Source organism: Heteronotia binoei, chromosome 15 (genome assembly GCF_032191835.1).
Source record: "Heteronotia binoei isolate CCM8104 ecotype False Entrance Well chromosome 15, APGP_CSIRO_Hbin_v1, whole genome shotgun sequence".
Classification (NCBI taxonomy): domain Eukaryota; kingdom Metazoa; phylum Chordata; class Lepidosauria; order Squamata; family Gekkonidae; genus Heteronotia; species Heteronotia binoei.
The window spans coordinates 23,208,796-23,235,681 of NC_083237.1; the positions used below are offsets into that span (position 1 = coordinate 23,208,796).

A 26,886-nucleotide genomic window follows, 5' to 3' on the forward strand; every position below is an offset into this window, starting at 1 on the left:
CCCCCCTCCTCCCCCCCTCCCGCTCGCTCTCTGGCTCTCTCTGGCTCTCTCTCTATCTCTCGAAGTCTGTGGGATCCCCCAATCGACCGTCTCTCACTCGCCGTGCCATCCCCCTCCCCAACGTTACCTGTTGACAGGAGCACAGCTCAGGTAGGATGGGGGAGAAGAGCTGGGTTCCCAGGGGCAAGGATGGCAGCCCTGGGCAGGAACCTCAGGTGGAGACTCTGGGGAGCCTGGAGATATGTCAAGAAGACCCCTGTGGGGAATAAGTTGGGGGGAGTGAGGAAAAATGTATGTGGGGGCAGTTTCTGGAAGAGTTTGGGAAGAAGAGGGGGGAGTTGGGAGACTTGCTTGAGAGATCTGTGTGGGGAGAGGCTGGGGGACAACTGGGGGGCAGGAATGGGAAAGGTAGTTTACTGGGATGTGGGACTGATCTGGGAGTAAAGACAAGGAAATGACCAGGGGGCAATTCAGATTTGCCTCTTAAAATGATGAGCACAAAAAGATGTATTTGGAAGGTGTTCAATAAATAACGGAGAAGCGACAGGACCACTTTCTCCGAATTGGGATATTTAAGGGGGAGAAGTTGGGTGGGGAGCCAGCAGGTGTTAAGAAATTGTGGGAGATTATTTACATTTATTCAGATGTGTGGGGCAGACGTTGGGGTAGTGTTTATGATCTCGGGCAGATCTGGATAGAGGATAAAAATCCATTGAAAATTGACCCACTGAAGCGACATTAAAAAAAAAAAAAACACCTTCCCACAGACTTCAAAAAAAGGACAGAGAAGGGAGGGGGAGACAACTCAATTTAGCAAACTCATTCTATTAATATCTTTTAAATAATCCAGTTCTAATTAATTAACAATAACCCTCTCAAGAATGTTGGGCATTAAAGAAACTGTCAAACTAAAATGCCATTCGATCCCAGCAATTAAATTCCTTATTCAATTATAATTTTCTCTCCCAGCCCCCCCCCCCCCCCCACACTTGCCTCCAAAAAAAATAGCGTAGTAAATGAATTCTACATGTGTAGAGTTAGGAATCTTGTTATCTGGCCCATTGATGTTCCATCTGAGCATTAAATCGATTTGTTAACACTTCATTTAATGCTACTATCATTACTAATAACTAACACATCAGGATTTTTTTTGTAATTTAAGTCACTTGGGGATTTAAGCACCTGTGAATATGTCAGTTATGTTTTTTTGAAGATGGAATCAGGTTTTTTCCTTAATCTATAACTTTTGACCTGCTACCTATTCATGGAAAAACATGTTTTGAAAAGACAGTCAAGGGAAAGAAGAAGCCAGATTTTCCGTTTTAACCTGGGTGGGTGCAATGAAAAGATCTGTGTGTTTTCCCAGCGGAGCAATGGGACACAGAGAGAAATTCACCATTCAAGTTCACATTTAACTGTAATATAGGATCCAGGGTGGCACCTTTGGACTCGAGCCTTGTAGCCCATGATGTGGCAATCAGACACTGAGCCAAATCTCTGTAACATACTGGCATCCACTCGCTCTCAGTGAGCCTGGCTGCTAGCAAACCAACATTTTCACCTGCAGTAACTGTGGGGTCTTTGACACTTCGGCCTGATCTAACCATTCCATAAAAATGGTTTCATGGGGGAAAGTTTCTTTACTTAAGAGTGCAGGGAAGAAGAGAGAAAAGGGTTACTGCTGCAAATCTTTATGTCTCTCAGAGCCTATTCATGTGGCAACTTGTGAATACCTGTAATGTGTAAAGAAAAGGTTAGAATGTCTATGCAACAGTCTGAAAACCTGTGGCAATGATGGCTTTATAGCATATGCCCATGGCCTGAAGTCAGGGCTGGCCCTACACTGCCTGGCACCCAAGGCAAGGCTAACTTCTGGTGCCCCCTCCTCCTACACTGATAACATACTGAGTCACATGGGGGAAGGGGGTTGACCAATTTGGCACCCCCAGAAGGCTGGCACCTTAAGCAATCACCTAGTTTGCCTAGTGGCATGGCCAGCCCTTCCTGAAGTTCCAGAAAGTGGCAAGGAACGGTGTATGCCAAGGCCTCAAAGGACCCAGTGCCTTGGTAGTGTAGGGCTGCCAGCCTCCATTTGTGGGGCTGGAGTTCTACCAGAATTACAGCTGATCTGCAGACCATAGAGATCAGTCTCCCAGAAGAAAATGGCAACGTCAGATTGTGGATTCTATGGCATCTATGTCCCCGGTGAGTGAGCTTCACTCCCCACACTCTGCCATTCCTGGGACCCACCCCCAAACCTCCAGGAATTTCCCAACCCAGATAGTAGCACCCCCTATCTGTGGATGGGACACCCAAGAAGATCTGAGAGTTTGTACATACCAGTTCTTTAAGGGATTCTTCTGATGGCAACACCTCAAAACCATATGGAGCCACCACTGACATGACCCTGCACATTCAAGTACACAGGAGTCTTCTTCAGACATTACACTATTCACCAAGAGAGAGGCAAAAATGAAGAAGTTCACATGCCAGATGTATGAATGTGTGAAATTGCCTTATAAACTGAGTCCTATTATTGCTTTATCAAGCCCTGTAGATGGCTTCTCTGCCTGGCAACATCTCACCAATATCTCAGGCATCTGGAGATGATGGGAACTGAACCTGGAAACTTGAGCATGCAAAGCGCATGCTCCACCACTGAGCTATGGATGCCCCCACAAAGCATGAATGAGAAATGTGAATTCTCAGATGTGTTTCTAACCATTTGGACACTAACATAATGTGTCTCAGCAGCCATTTTATCTGCGTATTTTGTCAGTGCAGTTGGATAATGCCGGAAGAGGCCAGTGTTTTTATGAAGTGGAATATTTGCCCCAACAGACCACTCTCAGATCAATACAGTTCTGCACAAGGGTGGGACATGTTCCCCAAGAAAAAGACTAGTTGTTCTGCCAAAGCAATTATATTTTTATGCAATCTGGATGAGGTTTTCTGCCAAAATATATATATATGAAATTTTCAGCCAAAAGATCTGACTTAATGTCTCACACCAAAACAGACTCTTTTGCCCAATGAAGGTTGCATTTTACCACTTGAAATAAACAATATTTTTTTCTGAATCAAGGGATTTCCCCCCCCCCCCCCGATTAAATAGGGTGGATAATTTCCAACCAGATTTACACGTTTTCTGCCAACTACTTGCTAGGAGCTAGCAAAAATGAAGTTCTAAGGAACCCTGGGGTTTCTGTTTGTTAAAGATTTGAAGGTGGTGTGGTCAAAGTTCAGTGTTTCAGCCAAAACATTAGATCAGCCTACGACTGAGGGAGGGGGGGGGGGAACACACAAGTGAATCACAAGAAAACCCTCTTTTCATCTTCCAGAACTGACTCCTCTGCCCTTCTGATGACAGTCCGCCGGGGAGAACGTGCTCCAGTCCCTATCCGGGAACATATGGCCATTGATGTGTCCCCGGGACCAATCCGACCTATTGCCCAGATTTCGGCTTATTTCCCACACCCTGGGCTGGAGGGAGCACTGTCCACCCGGGACAGAATAAGGGGCCCAGGGGTAGCTAATGTGGCCCCCGGAACCGGAGAAGGGGAAGCAGCTGATGGAGACGATTCTGATGAGAACAGTGAGTGTTATCTCCACCCCATGAGTGGCAAAGGGGACCCTGGGCCAAATTTTTAATTTTTCCAATAAGGGTTCATTTATCTTTAGGCACATTTCATGCACGTGTGTTCACACCAGCAGATTCTCTTTCCACAGACCAGGATTCTTTTCCTGTATATATATTTTACGCGTGGACTTTGCTATTTATTTATTTATATTTTATTGGATTTATATCGCGCCCACCCCACTGAGGTTCAGGGTGCCGAAGCAAGCTCAGGGCGGCCGCTATGCAATGTTGAGACACAGGCAGCAACGACAACAGAAATCCTGGATGTTGTCTCCACATCCTTGGTTTCACATATACATAACACAGAGACATACACCCCAAACATATACACGCAAACACATTTCTTCCCTCACATGCAATCAAAATGCTCACCCAAATGCCACACAGAGACTCATGCACCAAAAACAGTCCTTGCCTTGCATACAGAGGTTTATACACAGACACATACTGTATTTTATACACACATGCCATCCCCCAAGCACTCACTCATACTCTCGACATCCAACTCTTTGTATAATGTTTGATGCTGCAGTTGTGTTGAAATATGGACACCCTGAGTCCTGCAAACTTCTCAGGCCTCTCACATGGACACAGAAGAATTGCCTCTCTACTGTGCTATCCTAAGTAGAGGTGCACCTTTTCTAAGTTCATTGACTTGAGTGGACTTAGAAAGGTGTATCTTTGATTAGGACTGCACTTTCAGAGAGACCCACCCCATCATGTGGAGAAGCTCACACACAGATATTGTGCACAGTATCAGCAGTCTGATCATCCTGCACCAAAGCTACCTTCCTTACACTTTTCTTAATGTTTGTGTGTGTGTGCATATGTGCTTGCATGCCTGGAAGTCAGGTGACATGGTGACCCCTAGTGAAACTTGGACATTTCAGAGAGGTGGCTTGATATTGCCTACCTCTGCATCCCAGCCCTGGTATTCTTTGGATGTTTCCCTTCCAAATACTTGCAATGGTCAACTCTGTTTACCTTCCAAGATCTGATGAGATCAGGCTTGCCTTGGCTGCCAGATCAACCGCTCCTCATATTCCCCCTTCCAAAGTCACCACACCAGAGTCTTGAAGAATTTCCTAAGCAAGAGTAAGTCACTCTGTTTACTGCCTCCTGAAAACTGGCACTCAAAAGGGTTCTGCCTCCAAACAAGCAGGTCCTATTTAATTTACTTTAGAATAAACCTATTTAGGGCTTTTTCTACAGCAGGGACTCATTTGCATATTAGGCCACACCCCCAATGTTCATTGTTTTGCACAGGACTTTTTATTTAAAAAGCCTAGTAGGGCCTGATTTGCATATTAGGCCACACCCCCAACACCAAGCCAGCCGGAACTGTGTTCCTGTGTGTTCCTACTAAAAAAAAAGCCCTGAATCTATTTAAGATTAAGGATTAAATTGCATTTCTCACCTATGCTTACCAGTGAGTAAGGCCCATTGAACACAGGGGGACTTCCTTCCAAGAAAACATACACTGCATCAGGTTGTAAGACCCTTTTCTATACACTGCACCTTACACAAAATGTGCACTGAACATCCTGCTTCATTGCTGTTCTTTCTCTATATACACATTGAATCTTGAACATATAGACGGCTCACCAAGGCTGCAGGGAAATCAACAAGGCTCATAAGAACATAAGAAGGGTCCTGCTAGATCAGACCAATGGTCAGTCTTGTCCGTTATCTCCTCTTCCACAGTGGAAGATCATCGCAGAGGACAGAGGACAAGTTTCACCCATATTAACTAGGGTTGCCAGCCTCCAGGTGGGCCCTGGGCTTCTCCCAGAATTACAACTGACCACCAAACTACAGAGATCCATTCCCCTAAAGAAAATGGCAGCTTCAGAGGGCAAACTCTATAGTATACCATAGATCAGGGGTGGCCAAACCTGCTGAACGTAAGAGCCATATAGAATAAATGTTAGATGCTTGAGAGCCACAAGACATGAATGTCAGATGTCTGAAAGCCACAAGTCATGAATGTCAGATGTCTGAGAGCCACAAGACAAGGAAGGAAGGAAAATAGATGGGAAGGGAGAAGTAGAAAGAAAGCAACTTTAACTTCAAATGCATTCTTGAAGCCACCAGCTAGCTTGGCTTCAACAAGTGATTTAAAGAGAGAAATGCCTCCTCCAAGCTGGCTGATGGGGCTCTGGGGACTTCAAGAGCCACACAATATGTGTGAAAGAGCCACATGTGGCTCATGAGCCACAGTTTGGCCATCCCTGCCATAGATTCTAGGTGAAACTGCTCCTCAAATCCCCCCCCCCCGACAGGCACCACACCAGTGTCTCCAGGAATTTCCCAGGCAAGAGTAGGCCACCCTGTTTACTGCCTCCTGAAAACTGGCATTCAGAAGTGTTCTGCCTCCAAACAAGCAGGTCCTATTTAGTTTGCTTTCAAATAAACCTATTTAAGATTAGGGATTAAACTGCATTCTGCACCCATGCTTACCAGTGAGTAAGGCTCATTGAACAGAAGAGGACTTACTTCCAAGAAAACATGCACTGGATCGGGCTGTAAGACCTTTTGTTATGCACATATAAACTCTCTCTCAGCCAGATGTGCACTTTTCCTTCTAATATGCGTGCACACCCATACCAGCTGCTCCTAAATAGTTCTTCTTCGCTGTGCTGGTTCACACACGGGCAAAGTCAGTTGCGACAGGACCCAAACACAACAGCAAGCCTTCCGCTGCTGCCCCCACAATCTGCTGTGATCCTGCTGCCCCCACCCATCTGCAGCCCTGTCAATACACAGAGGGGGGTACACTTACTCCCAGATACAGAAACAAACACTCACAGCAGCCCTCCCCCACAAGCCCAGACACAACACAGCTGGGGCTTGACAATCTTTGCTCCCAGTCCTTATGCCTGCCACAAGCTTTTGACACAAACCAGAATCTTGTCCACAGACTGTCAACAGACTAACAGGAAAGTCAGCCTGGCCCCTTGTCCTGGATCTCCACAGACAAAAATCACGACACTGATACTTAACGCAGTTGACCAGCCGTCACGTATGCCCCAAAACATATGAACATGTGCCACTTCATACACACAGCACCAAGTAATACACTTGGAATTGTACAAAAGATTTTTCTCACATACAGAGCCAATTCAGTGAGTAAGAGAAACACACAAATACAAGAACACACTTCTGGGGACAAAATCACACATACAAATGCTCACTCAGCCTCTCGAGCAGAAACAAACCCACACAAGCTCACACCCTCACCAACACAACAGCCTGTTGCAAGGGACACAAATTCATACCCGCTCGCTCACTCACAAACTCATAGATTTGTGCAGCCACAGAAAGGTGGGGGGAGGGAAGAAGGAAAGAAAGAGGCAGAAGAATGGATGAATGAATGGGAGGAGAGACAGGCAGAGAGAAGGAGACAAAGACAGATAGAAGCAAGAGGGCTGGATGAATGAACGAGTAGGGCTAGACAAACTGATAGATGATGTCTCTGCAGGTGGACTGGTGTATAGCGGATGGTCAGAGAGCAGTTTGGAAACTAGATGGAAGGAGACACAGACAAATTAAGCTTCTGTGAATGGTCTGAAATGGGATTATAGATTGATGCTTGTGTCGATAGGCCTACCAGGGCTTGTAAGATTGAGCCCCAGACCCTCTGTTCCAGGGGTGTCAAACTCATTTGTTATCTGACATAAATCAGACTTTCTTGGGCCAGGCCATGTCAGCTTGGGCCGAGCCATGTTGGGCCGGACCATGTGTGTGCCTATTTAAGATTAGGTAGCAGAGATATAAACTTTATAAAGGACACAAACACAATTAAATATAGGGTATATATTTTTAAAAACTTAAAAAATGCTTAAAACGTTAGCACTCATTGGTCTTAAAGGTGCTTTCTTTGTATTTCTCCCATGGGATCCAGGGAAATGGGCAAAGGAAGCTGCGGCGCTTTCCTTCTTTTTCCAGTGGACTGGGGGGAGCCTCAGCCAATAGAAGGAAGAGATGATTGGCTCAGTAGCTGTGCTGTGCGATCGAGAGAGCCTGGGAAAACCAGCTCTGCCTCCCCCCACCCTCCTCCCCAAGGGAGGAGCCTCAACCAATGTAGAAAATAGAGGTTTTGCTGTGTAGCTCCTGTGCAATTGAGCAAACCTTGCAAAGCAAGCTGTTATGCAGAAGGAAGCAAGAGAGAGGGAGAAAGAAGCAGATGACAGCCAGTTGCTCAGGGGCCTAATAGGAGCCCTCTGGGGGCCTGATTTGGCCTTTGGATAGCATGTTTGACACCCCTGCTCTATGCCATAACAGGGCTCAGGTTGCCAACCTCCAGGTGAACTGGGGATCAAAGCTATAAAAGCCTTTGCAAAATCCAGCTTCAAACCAATACAAAAATGCAAAAGTCGAGGAAAATACAAATTTTCTCATAAGAATAACAAATTAGGTTATAGAATCAACCATAGACTCAACATATAGCAAGAACATCTGCTCCACCCATTCCCAAAGTCTTTCAAATCTCAATAAATGCAAACTTCTTCAATAGAAGGGTCCAGGCTGTTTTTTCAAGACGTAAATGTTCTCACAAGAGTCCAACACTCCAAGCTGAAGAATTTCCAACACAGCTTGGCAAAAATTTTATGTGCTACAAGGTCATACTTGAACCCTTGTTTCACTCACTCCAGCTTCGATGAGCTTCCAATCAATTTCTCTAACACATTTCAGATAAGAGACTAATGCTTCAAAATTCATCCAACTTTGAAGCATTAGTCTCTTATCTGAAATGTGTTAGAGAAATTGATTGGAAGCTCCTCAAAGCTGGAGTTAAACGAGGGTTCAAGTACAACCTGGTAGCACGTATAATTTTTGCCAAGCTGCATTGGAAATTCTTCAACTTGGAGCACTGGACTCTTGTGAGAACATTTACATCTTGAAAAAATAGCCCAGACCCTTCTATTGGAAAAGTTTACATTTATTGAGATTTGAGACTTTGGGAATGGGTGGAACAGATGTTCTTGCTATATGTTGAGTCTATGGTTGATTCTAAACATCTGTTAGTCTTATAAGAAAATTTGAATTTTCATAGACTTTTGCATTTTTGTATTTGTTTGAGGCTGGATTTCGTAGAGGCTTTTATAGCTTTGATCCCCAGTTCTACTTTCCGTGTTTCTCCGCATTTGGTTGCTCAGCCTCCAGGTGAGGGCTGAATATTTCCTGGAATTATAGCTGATCTCCACACAACAGATCTCAGTTCCCTGGGATTTTTTTTTTTTTTTTGCTGTTTTGGAGGGTATGGTTGTAGGGTTGCCAAGTCCAATTCAAGAAATATCTGGGGACTTTGGGGGTGGAGCCAGGAGACTTTGGGGGTGGAGCCAGGAGACATTGGGGCAGAGCCAGGAGCAAGGGTGTGACAAGCATAATTGAACTCCAAGGGAGTTCTGGCCATCACATTTAAAGGGACAGCACACCTTTTTAAATGCCTTCCCTCCATAGGAAATAATGAAGGATAGGGGCACCTTCTTTGGGGGCTCATAGAATTGGACCCCCTGGTCCAATCGTTTTGAAACTTAGTGGGTATTTTAGGGAGAGGCACTAGATGCTATACTGAAAATTTGGTGCCTCTACCTCAAAAAACAGTCCCCCAGAGCTCGCGATACCTCTAGATCAATTCCCTATTATACCCTATGAGAATCGATCTTCATACAGGGAATAATGAAATGCACAGCAGACATTTCTCTTCCCCCCGCCCCTCCGTTTCTGGTGATTCTGAAGTGAGGGATTGGCGTATCTACTCACGAGTTGCTGCCAACTTCTTCAAAGTATCACAGACACACCATCCCAAGAGGAAGCCTTTCAGTCGGGGACTGAAGCCTCCGGAGGTGGAAAGTCACATAGTGGCTGTGGGGGCGGGGCTTTCCCCCGCCGGCCAGTTGACTGGGGGCAGGAAGGAGCCTGGGAAACCGGGATAACCACCGCTGGAGATTGGTAAGCCTATATGGTTGCCATCCTCCAGGTTGGACATAGAGATCTTCTGGAATTGCAACTGAACTCCAGAAAAGAGATCAGTTCCCCTGGAGAAAATGGCTGCTTTGAAGGGTGGATTATGTCTTTCTACCTCTCTGAGGTCCTTCTTCTTCCTAAACCTTTTCATATCCAGGAATTTCCCGACCTGGAGCTGGCAACCCTAAAAGAGAGTGGGCTATATGGCATTATACTCCACCAAGGTCCCTCTCCTCTCCTCCCCAAACCCCATCCTCTCCACATTCCACCCTCAAATCTCCAGGGATTTTGCAACTTGGCATTGGCAATCCATATAGGAAAACATGCTTTGAGCATGTTCTGAGTACAGAAAGCTTTTCTTCTCGCCATCAAGTAACTTCAACAGTGCATGAGGCTTGCAGAAGGAAGCCACTTCTCTGAAAGCTCTGAGAGCTTTTTGTCTGTTCATTTGTCCTGAGATAGAAGACGCAAAGTTAGTTTGGAAGGCAACAGAGGATCCGCCTTTGGAAACTGAAGATGGTCGGAACGCTTCTGGTTCTGCAGTGATAGACAGCCCAGATGTGCATTCATTGCCCAATGAATGAAAAGCCAACTAAAAATGCTCTACTTGATATATTTCTTGCCATTGCAAAAAACAAGAGAAAAAACAATGGGCTGATGACCGCCATTCATTTCCCTATGTTTTGCCTTTCCTTAGCTATAATAAAACTGGGTACTTGCATATGTGAAAAAAGCCTCCAAAAAAAAGGGAGAGTGGAGTATGGAGAGAGTCCCTTGCGTTGGGGGTAACAAGCCTTGAAAACACTGTCCAAATTGGACAGAAGAAGTTACAGCCCAAAATGTTTCCCGCTGAAACCAGCAGCAAGGAACAGAATTTAATAATGAGACCAAATGTGCGTGATAATGAATACAATAAAAATGAATGAAGGTGTTGGAACAAAACTGAACGTCCCTAATAAACAGAGGCAGAACCTCAAGCGGAGGAAAACCTCCCACAGAAGTGTGGTTCTGGCACAAAATTCAGCATCTTGAGTTTTCATTAGAAAGGAAACAAGTAGAAAAATCACCAAGTTTCTATCCCACAGGGCCATTAAGGACCAGAAGCAGAGGCATATGACTCATGCCTGATGAAATCTCCAAAATCAGAGGGAAGTTCAGAGGGATTTCTAGCAGTCAATGTGTGGTGCAGCCAGGGCCGGATCTGGGGGGCAGGCAGAGGGGAGTGCTTGCCCTGGGTGCCAATGGAGGAGGGGCCACCAAATTGAGTATGGAGTCCACTGTATTCTATGGGACCATAAGACAGAATGGCCCATAAGGGGGCGCCATTTTTTAATTTTGCCCCCCCCCCCTCAAAAAACACGTAGATCCAGTCCTGGGTGTAGCATTCAGCTGTGTCTCTTAATCTCGTAAAGGCAGAACAAGCTACGGTAAGTCATACTAGCCTATAAAAGCAAATGAGCCTATGATCAGACAAATGCGTAGAGGCCACTGAATTCAGATGTACTGGCACCAAATACTGGTACTGGCACTTGTACTGGAGGGCAGGATTTTGATTAACAGGTTTTGTTTTGTTAAGCGCAGGCTACACGGCTCTGTGCATATATCACTGGGTGGCAGGCAATACCGATGTAGCGTGACAGATAAGTTTTTAAAAAGGCCCAGGCAGGTGTATACGCAGACGGATGCAGCCAGATATGTCAACAGAGAAAAAAAGAATATAACTTAGTAAAAGCGAGGGACAGGATCTACTGCTGCAACTGACACGTTGTTCCTTTTCTTCATTCTGCTGGTTACCTGGCCTCTTTCTAGCTTCCCTGGGGACTCTGGAATTTGATGTCCTTTATGATCCTGAGAACTGCACTCTGAACTGCACCATCCTACGGGCCAAGGTAACAATCCCAAAAAGCACCCTAAAAAACATCCAGGCAGACTGTCCCAGCACCACAGCCGCCCTTTTCTCTGGCAGACTTTTTTTAGCATTGCATGTGCAGCTCACATAAGTAAAGGGACATGATTTAATAAAAAGAGGCCACACGGGGATGGGAAAATCTCATTATGGAACCGGCGCTGCTCATCTCAGTCTGCTTCTCTTCTGCATTCAGCCTTTCCCTTTCTTCTGTCCTTTTCTGTGTGTGTTTGTGTTTGTGTGGCAAGCCCCTGAGATACAGCTAGACTCGCTCAAAGACCCCTACACTCTTATGCACCCCCTCATGGCCTTCAGCTGTCTATGTTTGCGTAACCCCTACCCTCACATACATGCCAACAAACACAAACCCCTTCTTCCTTCCCAGCTGGTGGGCTTGCAGCATCTTCAAGCACCTCGGCGACGCGCCAGGCAACCGGGTATCCGCAGGCATCTGGGGTTGCTAAGGCAACAGAGGAGGGAGGGGGGGAGCCAGGGAAACAATGCGGCAGCTCAGAACCACAGCAAAAGTAAGACTGGCCCTCCACAGAAGCCAATGCTCCCCGTTACCTCTTGGCTCTTTTTTCCACTTTCTGACCCACTCATCCCAACCTGTAGATGGCCCTCTGGGGCTTCCCAGCAAACCATGCCAGCTCTGTTCACATAAAAGTTTCAGGGCTGTGTTTTTTTGGAGAGGGTTTTTTTTTCCCTTTGTAAATGCTGGAAGTGTCTTTTCCCCCCTGGCAATTCTGCAATGATTCCAATCTAGCTAGATGTTTTGGCAGCCGTTCCAAACATCCCAAGAGGACCAGCATTAAAGAGCATAGCACAAACAGTACCAGGATTCGGAATAACTTATTTTTGCTTGGAGTGATGTATGACATTTATTCCCATCAAAGACAAACAGCGTAGACTAGAGGAATTTTTGGAAGAGTTATTGAAGAGGGCATCCTTTCATAGACTGTTTAGGGGGCAAGCTGTTTGCAAGGAAACCCATATCCCGCTAAACTATTTGCAAAGAGTCTCCTCTGTTTTCTCAGTACTGGCACCTAATGGTGGGCAATAGGCTCAGAACGGATAAAAGGAATTACTCATCCATCCCATTAGCTTGTGGAACTCACTGCCCCTGGACGGCCACCAGTTTAATTTACTTCAAAACAAGATCAGACAAATTCATGGAGGAGATGTCTATGAATGGCTATGAAGGGACAGACTTGTAGGCAGGGGTGGAATTCTAGCAGGAGCTCCTTTGCATATTAGGCCACACACCCTGATATAGCCAATCCTCCAAAAGCTTACAAGGCTCTTTTTAATAAACTCTTGGAGGACTGGCTACATCAGGGTGTGTGGCCTAATATGCAAAGGAGCTCCTGCTAGAATTCCACCCCTAGGCTGTTCAGAAAAAAATCCCATGGCCATCCCAAGTCTTCCCTTGGCAATGATGCTACTTCCAATCCCACCCCAAGGGTGCAAAAAACAACTGGATACTCACTGCCATCAAAGACTCTGAGAGTATCTCCAGGTAAATGGAATCTTATGTCTAGTGTTCTACACTTGCATTGCCATTTAAAGGTTCTGTCTAGTTGTTGCACCTTCCATTACTCTTAGAATCAACTGCAGGGATGGTTTACTGCAACTCTGAATATTCAAGCTATTGTGCTCCAGGGACAGCCAGCTGATGTTCTTACCCCCTTCATTACCATGCTCTAGATAGAAAGAATGAATACAGACAATGTTTCTAGAGATCAGACTCAACACATTCAAATTATAAGAACACTCAGTAAATTAATAAAAGAATACAAATGTTCTTTACAGGCAGTTGGGCTGAGTGAGGGAACAAAGAAAAGGTGAAAACATGCAGTCCTCCAAGGTGCTTCCTAAATGATGCTCATAAAGGACAGGCTAGCTTTATTTGAAATTGCAGTAATTTAAAATTCACTTTTACCTTAAGAACTCTTGGTTGGGGCTTCTCCGCATGAACTGCATGAACAAGATGGAGTCCCTAGGTCAAAGGTATTTTTAAAATGTATTTATTTATGTTATATTTATATCCCACCCATATTTATATCCCAAAGTATTATTATTATTCTATGCCGACTCAAGGCGGCACAGCATAAAATACACAGCATAAAAAGTAGGGGAGGTGGCTCAGTGGCAGAGCATCTGCTTGGGAAGCAGAAGGTCCCAGGTTCAATCCCTGGCATCTCCACTAAAAAAGGGTCCAGGCAAATAGGCGTGAAAAACCTCAGCTTGAGACCCTGGAGAGCCGCTGCCAGTCTGAGTAGACAATACTGACTTTGATGGACCCAGGGTCTGATTCAGTAGAAGGCAGCTTCAGATGTTCAGATGTTCACACAATAAATAGTAAGCAATATTAAAACAATCAAATAAATTGCAATGGTGCTTACCCAAGGAGCTGGAAGCTAAACCAGCTTCTTCTTTGAGTCCTGAGTTTACATATCCTCTGCCTATCTCCCTCTCCCTTACTGTCCCTGCTTGTCCCAAAGGAAGAGTTTTCCTTCTCTTCCAGGTTCATGGCTCTAGGTGTGACATGCTAGCAGGGCATGAGGCAGCAAACGATTGCCTTGCTTCAGCCAGTGCTAAGAGCTTAAGTGTTCTGCACTTGGAATTCGATGGTTCCCTTTTTCAACTCCACCCTCTGCATCAGTTACTAGTCTGCAGTTGTGCTTCTTTCCATAGACAGTCACAATAATTGAAACACTGGGTGAATTCTTGGATGGTGGGCATCGCTCCACAATGGCCATTAGCCACAATGTTTACATTACCTCTCCATGTTCAGAGATGCAAATGCCAATATTAGGGGAGCAGGGGAGGCTTTGGCCGCCGTGTCTTGTTTGTAGACCTTTGAGGGGCCTCAGGATGGCCACTGTGAGAAACAGGATGCTAGACTAGATGGATCCTTGGCAGAATCCCACCTAGACGCTCCCCTGTTTTCATGCTATGTTCACTCAAATAAGAACAATAAAATAACAACAAAAAAGGAAAGAAATTAAAATACCAGTTAGCAATATTACAACAAACTGGAAAATAATAAAGCTGCCAATGAGTGCTACAAACTATAAAACCAGCCAGAATCAAACAGTAAAGAATCAGATAATCAACTCCCAGCCAAGTCAAAATGATTCTGGGACAGGGGTGGCCAAACTGTGGCTCAGGAGCCACATGTGGCTCTTTCACGCATATTGTGTGGCTCTCAAAACCACCACCCCCCACTCCATCAGCTGGCTTGGAGAAGGCATTTAAAGTTAAAGTCACTTTCTTTCTACCTCCACCTCCCTCTCTCTCCTCATATATTGGTTTTCCTTCCTTCCTTCCTTCCTTCCTTCCTTCCTTCCTTCCTTCCTTCCTTCCTTCCTTCCTTCCTTCCTTCCTTCCTTCCTTCCTTCCTTCCTTCCTTCTTTCCTTCCTTCCTTCCTTCCTTCCTGTCGTTCTCAAGTATCCAATGTTCATATCTTGTGACTCTCAGACATCTGATGTTTATTCTATGTGGCACCTACATTAAGCAAGTTTGGCCACCTCTGCTCTGGGACATTAGCTTTAGAATATCTGGTCAAGGAGGCAAGTAAGGGGAGGTACATGCCGTACTGAGAATTCTGGAGACTGTGTGTCACTGCCAAGAAGACCCTACCTGGGTCATGAACACATGCAGAATCTCAAATAGGAATGAGACACAGATCAGGATCTTCACAGAGATTCTGAGCACCCAGGTAGGTTGCATGGGTCCTTGAAAATAGGAGACTACTGGTACAATTGACAAATTGATTCCTTTTCTTCGTTCTGCTTGACAGGACATGTTCTCTGACATTTCACAAACAAAAGAAAAGACATGCTGCTTACAAGAATCGCTGCCCAAGCTCTCGTCAAATATGACAAATATGCCTGTGGAAGGCTCTACTCCCTGTACTATCAATATATTTAATTTTCAACCTGGCCAGATCTGTGGATACTTAGTAAGCAAACAAGACAGATATTTCTACAAACTTGGAAAACACCCCAGGTTTGTAAAAAAATCTGAAATGAAAATACATTGGAGGGGTTTTATACTCCCCAGCAATAGAAACAGCACCTGCAGCTTTAAGAAATGAATGCCCTCAGTGTCTGTAGCTAGGCAACCACATAGTATCATCAGCCTTCAGGCCTTGGTTTCTGTCAGTAAATGGATAGGGGAAGGGCCCTTTTTCAGGGTTATTTTGGCCTTTGAGGAAGGATTCACTGGGGCCTTCCCACCACTGGACAGCTTACTACCACCAGACTTGCATGACTCACCCAGGCCTGGCTGCTTGCTACTGTCCAAGAGCAGCCACCCCACAAAAGCCAGTGAGATGTGCTGGTTAGAGTTTCAGATTTGAATCACCACTTTGATGTGTCACTTGCTCTGTGACCTTGGCCCAGTTATACATTTTCAGCCTAACTTACCTCACAGGACTGTTGTGAGAATAAAATGCACGAGAGTAGAATGATGTATGCTGCTTTGGGTCTCTATTGTGGAGAAAGGCACAGTTTATGTGTCATAAGTATATTTGAAGATTGGGAGCAGGTAAAAGGGAGGTTGATTGGTGGGTGGGAAGGACACAACAAAGCAGGGGAAAGTGAGGACATTGGGGTTGTCAGGAGGAGAAAAAGAGGACATAGCATGGGGACAGGAATACAAGGGAGAGAAATGAGGTGCCCCCACAAGTCCTTACAGGTTTCCCACTGTGCAACTGGGCCACCCCAACACCCACTACTATGCAACTGTACCATAATATTCCTAGATAGAGGCTGCTGGGGGAAGCTGAAGACAGGAGGGCACATCAAGGTTTGCTGGGGGTGGAAAGCAAGAGATCAAAGCAAGAAAGACCATGAGGGTTTTCAGGGAAGGGGAAAGAGTAAAGTATGGGACAGTGGAAAATTAGACATCCTCCCCGCAAGTCCATGCAGGTCCTAAACTTGCATATCATATTCATCTATCCAGCAATCTATCATCCTCCAGTTATTTAATAGTCGGAAGAGTTATTCTTATTGGAGATTCATAAACAAATAGTTATCCTAAAAGGCTAAGCCAGGCTTCTAAGTACCTTAATATTTGCAGCGTGTGAAATTCCACTGGTGTGACCATGTTAGTCTATTTGCAAGACAGAATTTACCCCACAGGTGCTTAGTGTTCATGCGCCTGCATGTATGGGAAATGCACTGTAGAGAGACATTGCTTACTCAGAAACTGAACTTCTCAAGACTTTGGGGAGGGAAATTAAGAATGACAACTCTAACTAAAAAGGAAGAAGGCATTCCCCCAAATGGAAAAAAAATAGCTATAGTGATTTTCCAGGGAGGGAGTAACAGAAAATATAGAAACTGTCTTTAGTAAAAGTTGAGGAGTATGCTTGGGATGTAAACTGCCACATCTCACACAGAAACACTGCCAGAAAGTCCAACAAGACATTCTAATTCATACACGGTTCTCATGCTGATTCCTACCTCTGTGTAGGAAATTTGTAATGCCCTTCAGACAGAGAGTCACAAATGAAATATGTGTACCAGGGAATGTGTGGAATGTGATTAGGGTTTTAATGAAGTGGGGGGGAGGGGGGAATGCTTTGTTTGGAGGGGAAGGGGAATGATTTCTGTGTCTTCCTGTTCTCAGGGGTTGAAGCCAATGGATTTTAACGGTCTGGCTGACCCGTACGTGAAACTCCACCTCCTGCCAGGGGCCTGCAAGGTAATATGCCCCTTCCCGGTCTCTTCTCGGTCTCTGATCTTAACGCAATCCAACATGAGCATGGAACATCCAACATAGCATCCTCAGGGAGGCTAGGCTTGTCAACACAGTTCTGCATCCTTGTAATATAGGAATAGGGCATTTCCTCCCCAGACAGAGAGGACTGGCCTCTCTCTGGAACACCCACAGTCATGGGGGACAAATCATTTTGCTGATCTTGTTGATAATAAGAATCCTATAAGTGGCCATGCTTTAGGGTTTTCCAAGGAGTGACTGATGATCCTACTGGAACTGCCAAAACAAGGTGGTACTCTTTAGATGGCCAAGAGCCAAGAGAATTAAGACTGGAGGTGAAATGAGACAGGGGGACCAGGTGTGTTGGATCAAAAGAGAGAAGGGAGCTAGGGAAGAAATAGCACAGAGGTTATAGGTTTAGGTTTATTAGATTTATATCCTGCCCTCCCCACCGAAGCAGGCTCAGGGCAGTTCACAACCCACAAAATCACATAAACATAAATTAACACATAATTACAAGTGTACAAGTGAACCAGGCTAGTTAGGGTTGCCAGTTCTGGGTTGGGAACAGGGTTGCCAATCCCCAGGTGGGGGCAGTGGATCCCCCAGTTTAGAGGCCCTCCCTCCTCTTCAGAGCCATCAGAAAGCAGCGGGGGAGGGAAATGTCTGCTGGGTGCTCCATTATTCCCTATGGAGACCAATTCCCATAGGGGATAATGGAGAATTGATTCATGAGTATCTGGGACTCTGGGGGGGGGGGCTGTTTTTTTAGTAGAGGCACCAAATTTGCAGCATAGCATCCAATGCCTCTCCTCAAAACACCCTCCAAGTTTAAAAAAGATTGGACCAGGAGGTCCAATTCTATGAGCCCCAAAAGAGCCCCTATCCTTTATTATTTCCAATGGAGGGAAGGCATTTAAAAGGTGTGTGATCCCTTTAAATATGATGGTCAGAACTCACTTCAGAGTTCAGTTATGTTTGTCACATCCTTGCTCCTGGCTCCACCCCAAAGTCCCCAGATATTTCTTGAATTGGACTTGGCAACCTTAGTAGGGAGATTCCTGGAGATTTGGAGGTAGAACCTGAGAAGAGCAGAGTTTGGGGAAGGAAATGACCTTAGCAGGGTACAGTGCCATAGAGTCAGGGTTGCCAGGTCTGTGTTGGAAAACACCTGAAGACTTTGGGGGTGGATCCAGGAGAGGGCAGGGTTTGGGGAGAGAAGGGGCCTCAGCATGGCACAATGCTACAGAGTCCACCCTTCAAAACAGCCATTTTCTCCAGGGGAGCTGATCTCTGCCTGCTGGAGATCAGTTGTAAAAGCAGGAGATCTTCAGGCCCCACCTGGAAGCTGGCAACCCTATAACCCTCCAAAGCAGCCATTTTCTCCAGGGAAACTAATCTCTGTAATCTGGAGACTGTCATTTCAGGAGGTCTCCAGGGCTTTTTTTGTAGCAGGAACTCGTTTGCATATTAGGACACACACCCCTGATGTAGCCAATCCTCCAAGAGCTTACAGGGTTCCTCTTACAGTGACTACTGTAAACTCTTTGTGGATTGGCTACATCAGGGGATTGTGGCCTAATATGCAAAGGAGTTCCTGCTATAAAAAAAGCCCTGGAGATCTCCACGCCCCACTTGGAGTTTGGCAGCTCTGTAGAGTAAACACAAATGATAGGAAGTAAGACACTCTGCACCAGCTAATACTCAAATCCAAGGAGGGCAATTCTGTTGAAAGCCGTTGTCCATGAGCATTAGTGAGATATAACCCCTATCACAATGCATTTGAAAAAGAGAGCCAGCTTTCATGAACTGTGGGGGCGGGGCACTTGTTCACAAAGGGTGGAGCCAAGGTTAGGAAGTCATTTAGGCAGAGAAACCCAGAGCAAATGCATCAATATCCCCAGGGGTGAAATTCTAACAGGAGCTCCTTTGTGTATTAGGCAACACACCCCTGATGTAGCCAATCCTCCAAGAGCTTACAAAAAAAAGCCTTGTAAGCTCTTGGAGGACTGGCTACATCAGGGGTGTGTGGTCTAATATGCAAAGGAGCTCCTATTAGAATTCCACCCCTGGATATCCCACATCACAGCTTCCTGATCCCCAGCTTTGGCCCTAAAAACAAGAGGCAGATCCTGCACATTCACTGGGATATACTGTTTGCTCTACCCCTCCTCTTCCTCTCCAGGCCAACAAGCTGAAAACACGAACACAACACAACACCCTCAACCCTGTATGGAACGAGGCTCTAATATACAACGGGATAACAGCAGAGGACATGGCCCGGAAAACTCTGCGGTGAGATGCGCCACCCCACCTAAAATCTCAGTGCGCTCTATTGCAATGCTCCCTTGACTGCAGCATTCCTTCATCCTTCTTCTCTCTGTCCCCTCCTCCCAGAATATCTGTCTGTGACGAGGATAAATTGACCCACAATGAGTTCATTGGAGAGACCCGGGTGCCCTTAAGACGCCTCCGGCCTGGTCAGAAGAGACACTTCAACCTGTGTTTGGAACGGCAACAACCGGTAAGAGTCAAACGTAAGGGGGGGGGGGGGCGTTATATACCTCCAGTCTAAAGTCAGTCATGAACTCTAAGGAACTACAGTTCTTAAATTCCAGTCTCCCGCCTCTTTGGCCCCTCTGTCTCCTTGGTTCCCCAGCCATCTTGGCCTTCTCTCCCCATTCTCATTGAGAGAACGCAGCCCTTTTCTCTCTGTGGATTCCATGTGAGATGTTTCCCTCTAAGTTCAACCAGTCTGATTTCCTGACTACAGCATTCAATGATGGAGTCTTCCTCCTGCACAGTTACAATGGTTGTGGATATTCCATGGCACAGCAGGTCAACCATTGGCCAGGGGCAGAGAGCAGAGACTCACAGGCAGTGACTAGTTTCAGCCAGGGCTGCAAAGATCCACCACAGCTCAACCAGCCAAAGTTCACCTCTGGGTGCCTGTCATATCACAGACCCACCCAATTCAAAGCAAATCTTCTGACTTACCAACTCCATGAATTCCCAGGGTGATAATGGGCAGGCACCCAGACATTTGTCCCTGAGTCTACCCACAGACCTAGCATCTTGGAGGTCAGCACTCACTATTGGCCTCAGTTAAGAAGAACCCTGCTGGCTGGATACTCAAGAAGGTCAAAATAGGCCCATAGAGCCAGGGTTGCCAAAAGCCACTATGGGCCCCCAGGCAAAGATTCCACTTGGCCTCCCATATGACCCTCATGCGAACCAAATATCATAACAAAAACAAATCACTTTGCTGTTACCATAAATCTATAGTAATAAAGAATCACCCTGTCAAAAGAAAAGAAAAGAAAAGAAAATACTCTCTCTTTGCTGGAAAGTTCCAGAAACACTGGAACTTTTGGGTGAGAGAACATTGTGGACTTAACAATGTCCTTGTAATATTTGCTTCCTTGCCAAATATAAAAGCAGATGCTCCTACAAGGTGGCACGAGAGAGAGAGCGCGAATCTATGCTCAGGTGTTTCACATTCAACCAGCTCACAGGATGTTCCCTTGTCGGCTTTCTTCTCGCTGTCTCAACTCGAGCTGCTGTTCTCTTAAAACACACATACTCGCCCCTTTCCCTTCAACAAGGAGGTGTCGTCTTCTCCAAGCAGTCTTTCAAGAACAAGGGACTAATCCATGACTGCAGGTCTTGCTCAGAACTAAATCCCGTTTCTGTTCAGTGGGGCTCACTACCAGGAACGTGTTCTTCAGATTTCAGCCAGAGCTCTCCAGAGATCATCTCCCAACAGTCCGCCCCCAACTGAAGACACATCCACAGCCATTACTGAGCATTAAGATCCTCTGGGTGGCTTCTGGCTAAACTACAGTGATACACAGCAAACCCACAATCCTGTTTCATGTCAATGGTTATTTTGTGCAACTTGGTTAGAATTTGTTGGCAACTGTAGGGGCAGGGAAGAAATCCAGCTGATTAAATCTTATACAACTGGTGCAGGGGGAAATGGTAATCTGATTTTGTGGTGCTATAAGGTTTTTTTGGGGGGGGGATGTGCTTCCCCCCCTGAATTTATCCCTTCATGCAACCCATCTTTTCTCATTCTAGATGAATTTAGGTTACCTTCTTGACATATAATTCTCCCCCACACACATACACAGAACTAAAACAATATTCAGAATATGCATCCATCATGGCCTTCACACCTCCATGTTTTTTTTGGTGTGTGTGTGTGTGAAATTTTGCGTTTTGATGGCTTAGGAAAGAATTCTCTTCTCCTCAGCTCTGTCTCCCCACACAATCACACACACACACCCTGTCTCTTGCTTCCTCTGAAGAATTTGCTAATGTTGGCTAAATTCCTGTTTCTTAACAGCTGGCATCCCCTTCCTCCATGACAGCCGCTCTGCGTGGAATTTCCTGCTACCTGAGAGAGGTGAGAGCTTTTCTTCCTCCTACTCCTCATTAAACGATTATATAACTGCTGAAGTATAATTATATAACCTGACTTTCACTTGTATGTATCCCAAGAGAAGGGTGGGAGTTTAAATAAAAACCAGGATAAGGTATAAGGACTTAGGTTTGACGTACCTGTTAGAGGCAGAATAACCCAATTAACAGCAAGATCAAGGTGGGTAGCCTATCTGTAGCGGTGGAAAAGAGCAAGAAACCAGTAGCGTCTTAAAGACTAACATTTGTGGCAGGGTAGGAGCTTTCATGAATCACTGCTCATTCCTTTAGAACTTCAAACCCCTTCCTTCACCAGGCTCCACCACCAAAATCTCCAGGTATTAACAGCAAAAATACCTTCTAGGCATCAGTTAGATCCAGCATAAATCAATATACCTTTTAAGAAAAGTATTTACTGAGAACTGTTGATTAATTTTTACAAAAGAGAGTCTGGAGCAGGGGTGGCCAAACTTTATTAATATAAGAGCCATATAGAATAAATGTCAGATGTTTGTGAGCCGCAAAACGGAAGGAAGGAAGGAAGGAAGGAAGGAAGGAAGGAAGGAAGGAAGGAAGGAAGGAAGGAAGGAAGGAAGGAAGGAAGGAAGGAAGGAAGGCAAATAGATGGGAAGAGAGAGGTGGAAAGAAAGCAACTTTAAATGAATTTTTCAAGTTGTCGGCAGGCTTGGGAAAGTAATTTAAAGAGACAAATGCCTTCCCCAAGCTGGTCGATGGGGCAGTAGAGGCTTTGAAAGCCACACAGTATGTGTGAAAGAGCCTCATGTGGCTCCCGAGCCACAGTTTGGCCACCCCTGGTCTGCAGCTTCAAATGCCAGGACATTATAGCCTTTTGAGGAACTGGGAAGTTCTTACCCTCAAATCTCAAAGTTTGGTTTTGGTTACTCATTGGGGAAGAAAGGAGGGTTTCCAACTCTGGGTTGGGAAATCCCTGGAGCTTTTGGGAGTGGAGCCTGGGGAGGACGGGGTTTGGGGAAGGGTGGATCTCACCCCAGCAGGGTATAATGCGATAAAGGCCATCCTCCAGAGCTGCCATTTTCTCAAAAGGAAATGAGCTCTTGTAGTCTGGAGGTCAGTTGTAATAAGGGTTGCCAGATCCAACTCAAAAATATCTGAGGACTTTGGGGTGGAGCCATGAACAAGGGTGTGGCAAGCACAACTGAACTCCAAAGGGAGTTATGGCTATCACATTTATGGCTATCACACATACTTTATAAATGCCTTCCCTCCATTTGGAAATAGTGAAGGATAGGGGCACCTTCTTTGGGGACTCATAGAATTGGACCCCCTGGTCCAATCTTTTTGACATTTGGGGGGTGTTTTGAGAGGCACTGGATGCTGTGCTGAAAATCTGGTGCCTCTATCTAAAAAAAACCCAGATACCCACGGATCAATTCTCCATTACACCCTATGGGAATCGGTCTCCATAGGGTATAATGGAGTGCCCAGCAGACATTTCCCTCCCCCTTCCCGTTTTCTGATAACCCTGAAAGGGAGGAGAGCTCCGAACAGGGGAATCCCCTGCCCCCAAGTGGGGATTGGCAACAATAGAATCCAAGTCCCATGTGGAGGTTGGCAGCCTTAGAAACATGGCATTTAGTCTACGATCAATATTTTTTTAAAATCTCACATTTAAGGACCTTCCAATTTATTTTTATTTTAGAAAATTTCTGCCTCACCCTTCTGCTCTCATAAGGACTTCCCAAGCAGTTAACAAATTAAAACATATATACTAAAATCACATTCTAAAACCATTGCAACCACACCCACCCACACACCAGGGTTACCAGCCTCCAGGTGGGGCCTGGAGATCTCCTGCTTTTACAGGTGATCTCCAGCAGGCAGAAATCATCTCCTTTGGAGAAAATGGCTGCTTTGAAGGGTGGACTGTATGGCATTGCACCATGCTGAGGCCCCTCCCCTCCCCAAACCCCGCCCTCTCCTGCATCCACCCACAAAGTCTCCAGGTGTTTTTCAACACAGACCTGGCAACTCTCCCCTTCCTCCAAACAGAGATCATTGAAACAATCAAAAACCAGAGCTAGAATGCAAAGACATAAGACCAACAATATGGTTGCCAACCTCCAGGAAGCATCACCTGCTACTGCAATAATTGATCTCATTGATGACAGAGATCAGTTCCCCTGGAGTAAATGGCTGCTTTGCATGGTATCATATGCTTCCAAGGTCCCTCCCCTCCCAAAGCCCCTTCCCTCTCCAGGTTCCACCCCCAAAATCTCCAGCCATTTCCCAACCCAGAGCTGGCAACCCTAATTTAAAACATGGCTGTTCTTCCAATCAGAAACTGGTTCCAAGGTGGAAATTTCACAGGCTGAAACCAGCAGAGAGGCCTGATGCTTTGTGGAAGCAGAGAGACAATAGGCCAGGGAATCAGGCAGCAGTTAGGAAGTGAGATGAGACAGCTGGCTGCTGGGGCTGTGGGATTTGGTTGGAGTGGGTGGGTGAAAGAAGGCCTGCTGAAACCTGAAAAGCCCCAACTAGAGGCACGAAGAGGGCCTGTCTGACTCAGAAGCTCAAGGATATGACGTAGAATGAGGAGCCCTCTGACTTTTCCCCTGGAATGCCAAGGTCCACTTGAATATTTTGGGATGAAGCTATTCTTTTGGAGGGTGGGCATTTCACACACACAAATTCCAATGTTTTCTCCTCTTCCTTCCTTCCTTTCTAGTTAGAGCCCCCGGCTGGCTGGGCCCTGGAGGAAAGGGGCCGCATCCTGCTTGCCCTCATGTACATCTCCGAACGCCATGGGCTGCTGGTGTCTATTCTCCGCTGTGCCCACTTAGCTGCGATGGATGTGTGTGGCTACTCGGACCCCTACGTAAAAACGTGAGGAATTTGCATTTGAACAGGGGATAAGTTGTGGGGGGAGGAGCCACTGGTTGAAGTATTGCCACAAATAATAGTTAGCCAGGGGAGAGACAAGAGGAATTCACATTGGAGAAGAGAGGAACTGAGGGGGAGTGTGTGCTTGTGAAGAGAGTGCATGGCCAGTTCATCATTCCTAAAACATGAGCTTGGAAGCAGATTGCAGAGGTTTACCTCAGGGCTGTCCTACAGGCAGTCACAACAGAACACAATGTCAATTTGTTGTTTCGGAAGGTTTTTTAGAGGGTTGTATTTCTAACACAGATTTGTTTTCTGAAAAAGTCCAGTAGGTGTATGTGTTTTCTACATTCACTGTGCTTCTAGGCCTTTGGAGTACTATAATGTGTTGCTATGCTTTATGGTAGTGCTTAAGTGTTTGTGCATAGAATTTTCAGGTTGGTTGGTTGGTTGCCTCTATCTCTCTTTGGGAAGGAGGGAGACAGGCAGTCTAGACAGACGGACTCCTTCTCTGTTTCTTGGCAGGTATCTCAAACCAGATGAAGAGAAGAAGTCAAAGCATAAAACGACTGTGAAGAAGAAGACGCTGAACCCGGAATATAATGAGGTGAATGAAGGAGGATGAGGAGAGGTTCTAGGGGTCGAATCAGGGAGGCCAACTAATTTCTCACTCCTGCTGGTGCAGCTTGCAAACCTAACCCCCTGAGTCTTTATTATCTATTTCCTCATGCTGAACATTTCCCATTTATGCTAATGCATTGCTCAACATTATTGTTATGTAAATGGCATAAAACAAACAGATGAAAAACATCAGCAACAGAAATGGGCAGAATGTTAAGGTCCACAACAACATACAAAATAAACAAAAAGGGTCATATTTGCATACATGAATGGGATTGGTGTGGAGTCAGAAATCCTGGTTTCTCACGCTAGCTCTCTCCTGCCCCCCCCAACCCACAGGATTTTTTCTATGAGATTGAGCACTCAGATCTCAGTCAGAAATCTTTGGAGATAACAGTTTGGGACTACGACATTGGAAAATCCAACGACTTCATTGGTAAGAAACAGATACAGCCTTGGGTATGTCTGTGTGTGGGTATGGAACCTTGTATCTGAGAGACCTCAGAAAAGGACCGTACGCATATCTCTGCAGAGACTTAAACTGGTTTACGTCTCCCTGTTTTCTCCAGGGAACTGGGTCCCTGGATTTGGAGGGGGGGAGGGATATGATATTTCAACTTGGCTGGGAAAGATCTGGGCCTCATCAGTATCTGCATGAGAGACAGTCTAGGAATCCTATGTGAACGGTTGCGAGCTCCATAATGGGGGGAAAATCAGGAAAGAAACGTGATTTTTTTAAAGTCCCATAATTTGGCCTTTCAGGGCTTCCGATGTAGAATTTACAGCCTCCTCACCAAATTGCAGTTCCCAAGGTTTTTTTGTGGGGGAAGCCACAATAGCCACATTACCTGTTTCACAGTAAGGAGATTTTCCATCCATCAGATCTGAGAATGGAGCTCTGAACCTCAAAAGCTTGTACCCTGAAAATTTTGTTGGTCTCTAAGGTTCTACTAGACTCAAATCTAGTTGTTCCCGCCCATCAGTGATCACTTTGCTACAGGGAAGGAGACTACAGAGATCCAGTTTGGAGTAGTGGTTAAGTGTGCAGACTCTTATCTGGGAGAACCGGGTTTGATTCCCCACTCCTCCACTTGCAGCTGCTGGAATGGCCTTGGGTTAGCCATAGCTATCGCAGGACTTGTCTTTGAAAGGGCAGCTGCCGTGAGAGCCCTCTCAGCCCCACCCACCACACAGGGTGTCTGTTGTGGGGGGAGAAGACATAGGAGATTGTAAGCTGCTCTGAGTCTCAGATTCAGGGAGAAGGGAGGGGTATAAATCGGCAATTCTTCAGTAACAGGCACTGTTTGAGAACCATAAGATGCATTTCTGTCCTTCCTTGCAGGAGGGGTGACCCTGGGGCTGGGAGCCCCCGGTGAATGCCGGCAGCACTGGCTCTCGCTCCTTCAGACCCCAGACCATCGCCTCGAGCACTGGCACACCCTCACCAACGAGCTCCCAGAATCTTCCACTTTTGGGCCCTGAGGTGCCACCTTGACTGCCTATGGAACCGCATCCTCCCATCTTGCCTGCCGAAAAAGGGAGGGGCACAGTACCAGAGGCCCCTCCTTTGCACGAGGACGTTTGCACGTTTTCACAGTTTACTTGTTGTTGGTGTCCATTTATATTATGCTCTGGGGAGGGGCTTAAATGGAGGTCGTCCCCTCTTCTGGTTTGATGTCTTGAGGCAGTGGGGGAGGGGCAGCCTGGGAGAACCAAGGAAGTACACGGAGGAGC

The 26,886-nt window shown here is 45.9% G+C and overlaps 1 protein-coding gene across 1 annotated transcript; it reads left to right on the forward strand.

Moving 5' to 3' along the window:
* DOC2A (double C2 domain alpha) lies at positions 1-26,857 on the forward strand. Its single transcript, XM_060255705.1, has 11 exons — positions 1-150; positions 3,342-3,595; positions 11,420-11,499; positions 17,158-17,232; positions 19,433-19,542; positions 19,645-19,771; positions 21,596-21,655; positions 24,377-24,534; positions 25,057-25,138; positions 25,492-25,588; positions 26,495-26,857. The coding sequence occupies exons 2-11, from the start codon at positions 3,364-3,366 to the stop codon at positions 26,632-26,634; spliced, it is 1,161 nt and encodes a 386-aa protein (XP_060111688.1). The 5' UTR covers positions 1-150; positions 3,342-3,363; the 3' UTR covers positions 26,635-26,857.
* Positions 26,858-26,886: the final 29 nt, after the last annotated feature.

What these genes read in the sequence shown, in the direction of transcription:
- DOC2A (XM_060255705.1), top strand. Translation starts at nt 3,364, where the DNA reads ATGACAGTCCGCCGGGGAGAACGTGCTCCAGTCCCTATCCGGGAACAT. An exon ending in GTTTGGAACGGCAACAACCG is followed by an intron (nt 19,772 to 21,595) that starts GTAAGAGTCAAA and finishes GTTTCTTAACAG; the next exon opens with CTGGCATCCCCTTCCTCCAT. An exon ending in TTTCCTGCTACCTGAGAGAG is followed by an intron (nt 21,656 to 24,376) that starts GTGAGAGCTTTT and finishes CTTCCTTTCTAG; the next exon opens with TTAGAGCCCCCGGCTGGCTG.